The following is a 10,000-nucleotide window of genomic DNA, read 5'->3' as shown; positions in this document are numbered from 1 at the left end:
TCCCAACGTCGTTGTCTATGGCTTCCACCCTGATCAGGTCAGAGCCTACCTTCGCATCTGCTGCCACACCTGGGAGAGAGAGAGAGAGAGAGAGAGGGAGAGAGAGAGAGAGAAGAGGGAGAGAGAGGGGGGGGAGAGAGAGGGAGAGAGTGAGAGAGAGAGAGAAGAGGGAGAGAGAGAGAGAGAGAGAAGAGGGAGAGAGAGCGAGAGAGAGGGAAAGAGAGAGAGAGAGAAAGAGAGAGAAGAGGGAGAGAGAGAGAGAAGAGGGAGAGAGAGACAGGGAGAGAGAAAGAGAGAGAAGAGGGAGAGAGAGACAGGGAGAGAGAAAGAGAGGACAGAGATGCTAAAAAGCCTATGTACACACATTAACTGACTCACTCACTCACACACACACACACACACACACACACACACACACACACACACACAGGGACCACACGCAGTACCTGCAGTGTACTCCGGCTTGGTGAAGCGCGGGGGTTGGTCGTTGATGTCGTCCACGTAGATCCTGACCTCCTGCAGGGTGGGGTCACGGGCAGGGTCCAGCGCCCGGGCCCTGGAGGCCCTCTGACCACGCGACGGCCCCCAGTTCCTGTTGCTGGACGCCTTAACGATGACGAAATACACCGAGATGTCCTCACGGTCCAGGTCCTTCCTCACCCTCAGCACTCCGCCGGGACTCAAGCCAAAGTTACCATCGCTGTCGCCCCCTACAGGTACAGAGGTGACATTGCAGGGGTCAGTGACTTACCTGCTATCAAAGACACGTTTACAAAAGACAGTAACTCTTGTGTCATTATTCAGAATCAATAATATTGGACAGGGTTGGGAGGGAGGGAGGGAGAGAGAGAGAGAGGGAGAGAGGGAGGGAGAGAGAGAGAGGGAGGGAGGGAGGGAGGGAGGGAGAGAGAGAGAGAGAGAGAGAGAGAGAGAGGGAGGGAGGGAGGGAGGGAGAGAGAGAGAGAGAGAGAGAGAGAGAGAGAGCGAGCGGGAGGGAAGGAGAGAGAGAGAGAGAGAGAGAGAGAGAGAGAGAGAGAGAGAGAGAGAGAGAGAGAGAGCGCCGACCTGCTATGAAGTAGTAGACCACGGCGTGGGAGCCCTCGTCTGCGTCCACGGCGCCCGTCACGTTGCCCACCACCGTCCCCGAGGGCGAGTGCTCCGCTACCGACAACACCTGGTAGAGCAAGCCCCCTCTCTACGCACACACACACACACACACACACAAACTCATAAATACAAGACAATACATTATACACACTATATGGACAATTGTATTGGGCCACCTACACATTACACCTCCAGGAGCTGTTATGACATCCCATTCTAAATCCATAGACATTAATATGGAGTCGGTCCCCTCTTTACAGCTATAATAGTTCCCACTCTTCTGGGTAAAAGTCGTATTTCTTGCCCATTCATCCCGAAGAGCGTTTGTGAGGTCAAACACTGATGTTGAGCGAGAGGGCTTTACATCAAGCGCAACGCCAAGCGTTGGATGAAGTGGTGTAAAAGCACGCCAGCACCCCGAGCGCTGGAAACGCGTTCTGCGGACTGACGAATCACGCTTCTCTATCTGGCGGGCTGATGGACGAGTCTGGGTTGGGCGCATGCCGGGAGAACGTTAGCTGCCTGGCTGCGTTGTGTCAACCGTCAAGTTTGGTGGAGGAGGGATAGTGGTCTGGGGTGGGGGTCCTACGAATCACCATAAAGTAGCACAAAGAACCACAACGTACCGCAAACTACCCCAAAGTACCACAAAGTACCCTGAAGTATACCCCGAAATACCACAAAGTACCCTGAAATACCACAAAGTATCATTAAATACCCCAGTGCCTGGAAATACACCACAAAGTACCCCAAATACAGTACACCAAAATACCCCAAAGTGCCCCATTATACCCCAAAGTGCCCCAAAGCATGCCCCAAAATACCGGGGGCTTGAGGAACACAGGCTCGTTGTCGTCGATGTCCAACAGCGCCACCTGCAGGGGCTGGGTGGTCTCGTAAGGCACAGGCTGGCCCAGGTCATAGGCCACCACTATCAGCTGGAGGGGCACAACACAGCCAGTTACACACACACACACACACACCATCGAGCATCCACACACACACACACACACACACACTGCCGAGCATCCACACGCACACGCACACACACACACCATCGAGCATCCACACACACACACACACCATCGAGCATCAACACACACACACACACACCATCGAGCATCCACACACACACACACACACTCCATCGAGCATCAACACACACACACACACTCCATCGAGCATCAACACACACACACACACCATCGAGCATCCACACACACACACACACTCACGCTGTACAGGGGCTGCTTCTCGCGGTCCAGTTTGGCGGCGGTGGTGATGACCCCGGTCAGGGCGTCGACGTGGAAGTTCTCCCAGTCGCGGTTCCCGGCGCCGGTCTGGAGGAAGGCGTAGCGCACCTCGCCATTCACCCCCTCGTCCCCGTCCGTCGCAAAGACCTCGTACACCAGCAGGCCTGGGGGCTGCTCCTACAGACGGGCGCGTGTGTGTGTGTGTGTGTGTGTGTGTGTGTGTGTGTGTGTGTGTGTGTGTGTGTGAACCAAGGTTATTATAGTTAACGAAAACTAACTAAAAAACTAAAACTAGGTGTGAAAAAACATTTTAGTTAACTGAAATAAAAATCAAAACAAGGGTTTACAAAAAAACGATAACTAACTAAAACTGTATTGTGTGTTTACAAAACTAACTAAAATAAACTACAATTATAGAGAAAATGTCCTTAGTTTTAGTCTTTTTCATTTCATACATAAGCCTAGTATTTTGGGTGGATATTAAATCTATCCTCCATGTTATTTAGCTGTGCCCCTGCGCAGGAGTAACCTGACGTTCGCCAGATGGTTTGTTTCACACGGAGTGAAACAACGTGAGCTCATGAGATCAGGATGGTCTCACGAGGCTAGCGCAGAAGAATAAAAAACTAAAACTAATACTGAAACTAATAAAAACTAAACTAAAACTAAGCATTTTCAAAAAATATAAACAAAATTAAACTAGCAAACCTGCTTCAAAACTAATCAAAACTAAACTGAAATTGAAAACAAAAAGTTAAAACGATATAAAAATAAAAAACGAATGAAAAAAGCAAAACTATTATAACCTTGAACAGACACGTCATTGACATAATGTACGTGTTCCGTTCGTTTGACCTGAACTGAGACTCAAAGTTGTCTAAAATACTACGGCTGTTGAATTAGTGTCTCACACACACACACACACACACACACACACACACACGCACACACACACACACCTCCATGATGTGCATGATGGTGCCGTTGGTGGGCCTGACGAAGACGGGCCTGTTGTCGTTGACGTCGATGACGGCGATGTGCAGGGAGGCGGTGCCCCACAGCGGGGGGCGGCCGTGGTCGGTCGCCACCGCCGTCAGGTTGAAGCGCTCGAACGACTGGAGCATGCGCAGGGAACGCAGCACGCCCGTGTCTGGGTCCAGAGAGAACACGTCTGAGAGAGGGAGGGAGGGGGGGGGGAGGGGGGGGAGAGAGGGGGAGGGGGAGAGAGAGACAGGGAGAGAGAAAGATAGAGAGAGAGAGATAGGGAGAGGGAGGGAGACAGAGAGAGAGAAAGATAGAGAGAGAGAGACAGGGAGAGGGAGGGAGAGAGAGTGAGAGAGAGAGACAGGGAGAGAGAGAGAGAGAGAGAGGTAGAAAGAAAGAGAGAAAGACAGAGAGAAAGAGACAGGGAGAGGGAGGGAGACAGAGAGAGACAGGAAGAGACAGGGAGAGAGACGGAGAGGAAGGGTGACAATGCCAGACAGAAAGAAAGAGAGAGAGAGAGGGAGAGAGAGAGAGACAGGGAGAGAGAGAGAGAGACAGACAGAGAGACAGAGAGTTACTAGCGTACAGGCCCAGTAGTGTGACGCAGCGGTGAGCTAAGGGGCGGGTTCTGGTGTTCTGGGCGGTCCGTACCGGCGCCGGGCCCCTGCAGGCTGTAGGTCAGCAGGCCGTTCTCCCCCTCGTCCAGGTCGATGGCGGCCAGCGTGATGACCGACGTGCCGCTGGGCTCGTTCTCGAACACGCTGGTGCTGAACACTCGCTCGGCGAACTGCGGCCGGAAATCGTTCACGTCCAGAACCGTCACCAGAACCTTGGAGGGAAGACCCCACATGTCACTAAACTGTCCAGAACCGTCACCAGAAACTTGGAGAGAAGACCCCACGTCACTAAACTGTCTAGAACCATCACCAGAACCTTGGAGAGAAGACCCCACATGTCACTAAACTGTCCAGAACCGTCACCAGAACCTTGGAGAGAAGAACCGACATGTCACTAAACTGTCCAGAACCATCACCAGAACCTTGGAGAGAAGACCCCACATGTCACTAAACTGTCCAGAACCGTCACCAGAACCTTGGAGAGAAGACCCCACATGTCACTAAACTGTCTAGAACCATCACCAGAACCTTGGAGAGAAGACCCCACATGTCACTAAACTGTCCAGAACCGTCACCAGAACCTTGGAGAGAAGACCCCACATGTCACTAAACTGTCCAGAACCGTCACCAGAACCTTGGAGAGAAGACCCCACATGTCACTAAACTGTCCAGAACCGTCACCAGAACCTTGCGAAGAAGACCCCACATGTCACTAAACTGTCCAGAACCGTCACCAGAACCTTGGAGAGAAGACCCCACATGTCACTAAACTGTCCAAAACCGTCACCAGAACCTTGCAGAGAAGACCCCACATGTCAATAAACTGTCCAGAACCGTCACCAGAACCTTGGAGAGAAGACCCCACATGTCACTAAACTGTCCAAAACCATCACCAGAACCTTGCAGAGAAGACCCCACATGTCAATAAACTGTCCAGAACCGTCACCAGAACCTTGGAGAGAAGACCCCACATGTCACTAAACTGTCCAGAACCGTCACCAGAACCTTGGAGAGAAGACCCCACATGTCACTAAACTGTCTAGAACCATCACCAGAACCTTGGAGAGAAGACCCCACATGTCACTAAACTGTCCAGAACCGTCACCAGAACCTTGGAGAGAAGACCCCACATGTCACTAAACTGTCTAGAACCATCACCAGAACCTTGGAGAGAAGACCCCACATGTCACTAAACTGTCTAGAACCATCACTAGAACCTTGGAGAGAAGACCCCACGTCACTAAACTGTCCAGAACCATCACCAGAACCTTGGAGAGAAGACCCCACATGTCACTAAACTGTCCAGAACCGTCACCAGAACCTTGGAGAGAAGACCCCACATGTCACTAAACTGTCCAGAACCGTCACCAGAACCTTGGAGAGAAGACCCCACATGTCACTAAACTGTCCAGAACCGTCACCAGAACCTTCGAGAGAAGACCCCACATGTCACTAAACTGTCCAGAACCGTCACCAGAACCTTGGAGAGAAGACCCCACATGTCACTAAACTGTCCAGAACCGTCACCAGAACCTTGGAGAGAAGACCCCACATGTCACTAAACTGTCTAGGAGTAAAAGCAGCTGCAGGCCAGATGGGTAATGTAGTTTAGTCTCAGCTGATATATATATATTTCATGTCAAACACACTGTGTCTGTATGTGGGCGTGACGCTCCCCACCTGGACGGAGTTCTCTCGCCGGTTGTTGGGGCTACCCCCGGGGTTGTCCCTGGCGATGGCGGTCAGGGTGTAGTGGTCCTTGGTCTCTCTGTCCAGCGGAGACAGGACGTAGATGTCTCCCTGCAGAACGAGGAAGAGGAGGAGGAGGAGGAGGAGGAGGAGGATGTCATACCACGATAATCACAGGATGAGTGTGTGAGTGTGTGTGTGAGTGTGTGAGTGTGTGAGTGTGTGAGTGTGTGAGTGTGTGAGTGCGTGCGTGAGTGCATGTGTGTGAGTGTGTGTGTGTGTGTGTGAGTGTGTTTGTGTGTGAGTGTGTGAGTGTGCGTGTCTGTGTGTGAGTGTGTGTGTGAGTGCGTGTGTGTGAGTGAGTGCGTGTGTGTGTGTGTGTGTGTGTGAGTGCGTGAGTGTGTGAGTGTGAGTGAGTGTGAGTGTGTGTGTGTGTGTGTGAGTGTGTGTGAGTGTGTGTGTGAGTGTGTGTGTGTGTGTGTGTGAGTGCGTGAGTGTGTGAGTGTGAGTGAGTGTGAGTGTGTGTGTGTGAGTGTGTGTGAGTGTGTGTGTGTGTGTGTGTGAGAGATCAGGGCGTTAAGCTCACGGTGGAGGGCGTGATGGCGAACTTGCCCTCTCCATCCACCAGGCTGTACTGGATGACCGAGAAGAGACCGGAGTCTGCGTCCGTAGCGCTGACCTTCAGGATGATGGTACCCAGCTCCACGTTCTCAAACACGGGCTTCTGCACACACACACACACACACACACGCACACGCACACACACACACGCACAGATTCATCAACACAGATACAACATCACTCGAGAAAATGATATATAAACAATTGAATGACGTAAAAGTGTCAACACTGCTACTATGGTGTACCTGGTAGGCGGGCTGGTTGAAGACAGGGTTGTTGTCGTTGACGTCGACGATGCGCAGGTAGACGGGAAGCTCGGCCACGCGGGGCGGGGTGCCGTGGTCCTGGGCTCGCACCGTGAAGTTCAGCCACTGGACCTGCTCGTGGTCCACCGTACGGTTGGCCACGATCTTGCCTGCACAAAAATCATCACGAGGAGATGAGATCTCAACCGAGGAGGGCTGATAGGAGAGTAACTGTGTGTGTGTGTGCATTCATCCACAACCCAAATGAATTGTGGGTGTTGTAGTTTTGGCTGTATACCTGTGGAGGGGTCCTCCAGCCTGATATAGTGCCCTCTGGGCAGGTGCAGCAGCTGGTAGATGACCTGGCCGTTGGGGCCCTTGTCTGGGTCCACCGCCGACACCGACAGCAGGGTGGTTCCGGGTTGGGCCCCTTCCAGAATCTTCTCAGAGAAGTTGGCCACTCCGAAGGGTCGGAAGCGCGGCGCGTTGTCGTTCACGTCCAGCACGTTCACCGTGAGTCTCGCTGAGCATCACAGAGGTTCAGAGTTGGCCAAGTACAGTATAGTACAGTATAGTACGGTATAGTACGGTATAGTACAGTATAGTACAGTACAGTATAGTACAGTATAGTACAGTATAGTACGGTATAGTACGGTATAGTACAGTATAGTACAGTACGGTATAGTACAGTATAGTACAGTATAGTACAGTATAGTACGGTATAGTACGGTATCGTACGGTATAGTACTGTATAGTACGGTATAGTACAGTATAGTACAGTACGGTCCAGTCCTTTGTGGTTCATTCGCTTGGAGATTAATTGTTGTCGTGACAGAAATACATCCAACGCCGACTAAGACACACAATATAAACATGTGACAGACGTCAACGTCCAAGATGGCGGGTCCAAGATGGCGGGTAGAACCCGTGGCAGGAGAGACTGAAGAAGAAGACTGTGGAGACAGACCGATGTTAACGTGCAGGCTAAGGGCCTCACCGTTGGGCACGCTGACGGACATGTCGATGACGTCGCTGGCGTTGTCATGAACCGACACGAGGATCTCAAACATGGCCACCAGCTCTCTGTTTAACGGGTTCCGCACAAACACAGCACCTGAATACACACACACACACACATGCGCACACACACACACACACACACACACACACACACACACACACACACACACACATTAAAGTGTCTTTAAACATCTTAAAACAGGAAGCAGCACCACGCCAGGCTATCAAAATACCAGTAGGCTGATTAAAGTTATTTCAATCTTAATTTTCACTAGTGTGAAAACGATTTTGAAACTCAATTCTACATGTAAAAATAAATCATGTAGATTTAAATCTTTTGAATGATTAATTTACATACAATATATATTTTACACATAACATTCATACCTATAATCTCTCTAGATCGACACGTATATTTATCTATTAAACTCAACTGTACTTTTCATCTGTTCTTTCAGCTCATTCTTATTTTGTAAATTTTTTTGTACCTTAATTTTTCTCTACTGTTGTGTGTTTGTTGAGCTCACTTAGGAGCAGGAAACATGGCAGCTTTGAACATTTGAATCTTTGAACATTTGAATCTTTGAACATTTGAATCTTTGAATCTTTGAATCTTTGAATCTTTGAATCTTTGAACACTTGAATCTTTGAACATTTGAATCTTTGAACATTTGAATCTTTGAACATTTGAATCTTTGAATCTTTGAACATTTGAATCTTTGAACATTTGAAGATTTGAACATTTGAACATTTGAACATTTGAACATTTGAATCTTTGAACATTTGAGCCTTGCTATAGAAAGACAGCATCATGTATCTGACCCTGTCTGTGTTGACTGACCGGTGTGGAAGTCGATGCCAAACGACTCCTGCAGGCCGTCCACAGGATTATTCCCATCATCCTTTGCCTCAACCGAGATGATGTAATACTCCAGCCGGGGTCGGAGGTCGAGGTCAGTCGCCGTCAGGGTGGCCACCACCACGCCCGGCGGCGTGGACTCGTTGACGTTGATGGTCGTCACGGGCTCCAGGAAGCGCGGCCGCGAGTCGTTGACGTCGTCCAGCACCACGGACAGCGTGGCCGTGCCCGACAGCGGCGGCGTGCCCCGGTCCGTCGCCACCACCACCAGGCGGTAGGAGCCGCGCTCCTCGCGGTCCAGGGTGGCGTTGCCCACCAGCACGGCGCCCGACAGCGAGTCCACGAGGAAGCGGTCCTGGGCGCCGCTCTCCAGGCGGTAGAGGAGCCAGCCGTTAGAACCCGAGTCCGCGTCGCTGGCGGAGAGCTGGGTCACCACCACACCTGGAACACACACACGCACACACACACACACACACACACACACACAAATACACATACAGAGATATACACACACACACAAACAAGACACACGCATTGCGTTAAGACAGGGATTGTGTATTATATCTATTGATTATTGATATACGATACATTAATATGCTAATACACACACACACACAAATACACACACACACAGATATACACATATCTTACACTTATAGTTAATTATTGTTTACTGTTTATGGTGTCTTATAATCCCGTAAGGGATGGGTCCTCGGACATGATACGAAAATAAATATTCATTCATTCATTCATTCATTCATACACACACACACACACACACACACACACACACACACACACACAAACAAGACACACGCACTGCGTTAAGACAGGGATTGTGTATTATATCTATTGATTATTGATATAAGATACATTAATATGGTAATACACACACACACACACACACACCCACCCACACACACCCACACACACACACACACACACACACACACACACACACACACACACCTGCGGGGCTGTTTTCGGGCAGGTGCACGGTCAGGCTGGCGGGGCGGAAGACGGGCGGGTTGTCGTTCTTGTCGAGGACGCTGACGCTGAGCGGCACGCTGCTGTTGAGCCCGCCCACATCCTGCGCCACCAGGAAGAGATCCACCCGGGGCTCCAGGAAGGCCTCGCGGTCCAGACCCGCCCCCGCACGCACTCGCACCTCACCTGTAGGGGGACGGGGCGCTGTTAGGGGCCCGGGGGGCGGGGTCAGGGGTCAGGTACGTACGCGTGTTAGGGGCCCGGGGGGCGGGGTCAGGGGTCAGGGGTCAGGTACGTACGCCTGTTAGGGGCTGGGGCTGGGTTTAAAAAATCGATTCATCGATTCTGAATCAAATGATTCAGAATCGATTCATGAATCCCAAAATCGATCTTTTATTTCATGAATGAATGAATAAATGAAGGAATGAATAGTTCATTAATTCATTCAATGATTCATTCATTCATTCATTTTTGGAAATCAGTATCGATACCCAGCCCTAGTATTGATGTGTTGCATAACTTGGCAGTCATGTAACTAAGGTTACAGCTAAAAAAAAACAAACAGGTTTTAGTAACACTAACCGAATCGATAGTGAATCGGATAAAATTGAATAAAAT

The 10,000-nt window shown here is 50.4% G+C and overlaps 1 protein-coding gene across 1 annotated transcript in view; it reads right to left on the bottom strand.

Annotated features, from left to right (window-relative positions):
* The window catches only part of cdh23 (cadherin-related 23), a gene marked incomplete at both ends in the record, with an annotated part of 17,024 nt that overhangs the window by 6,297 nt on the left and 727 nt on the right, over positions 1-10,000 (bottom strand). The window contains 14 exons of the mRNA XM_084460919.1: positions 1-69; positions 447-710; positions 1,066-1,195; positions 1,932-2,045; positions 2,343-2,537; positions 3,320-3,531; positions 3,996-4,173; positions 5,642-5,761; positions 6,237-6,374; positions 6,517-6,686; positions 6,815-7,039; positions 7,514-7,630; positions 8,378-8,836; positions 9,365-9,568. The exon at positions 1-69 is cut by the window's left edge and continues 93 nt beyond it. Of these exons, the coding sequence (XP_084317045.1) occupies positions 1-69; positions 447-710; positions 1,066-1,195; positions 1,932-2,045; positions 2,343-2,537; positions 3,320-3,531; positions 3,996-4,173; positions 5,642-5,761; positions 6,237-6,374; positions 6,517-6,686; positions 6,815-7,039; positions 7,514-7,630; positions 8,378-8,836; positions 9,365-9,568 (2,595 nt within the window). The remainder of the gene's footprint in view (positions 70-446; positions 711-1,065; positions 1,196-1,931; positions 2,046-2,342; positions 2,538-3,319; positions 3,532-3,995; positions 4,174-5,641; positions 5,762-6,236; positions 6,375-6,516; positions 6,687-6,814; positions 7,040-7,513; positions 7,631-8,377; positions 8,837-9,364; positions 9,569-10,000) is intronic.

This window comes from Borostomias antarcticus (assembly GCF_949987555.1).
Source record: "Borostomias antarcticus genome assembly, chromosome: 34".
In the NCBI taxonomy this organism is placed as follows: domain Eukaryota; kingdom Metazoa; phylum Chordata; class Actinopteri; order Stomiiformes; family Stomiidae; genus Borostomias; species Borostomias antarcticus.
The sequence above is the reverse complement of the archived record's forward strand: the minus strand, read 5'-3'. Positions and strand labels throughout refer to the sequence as shown.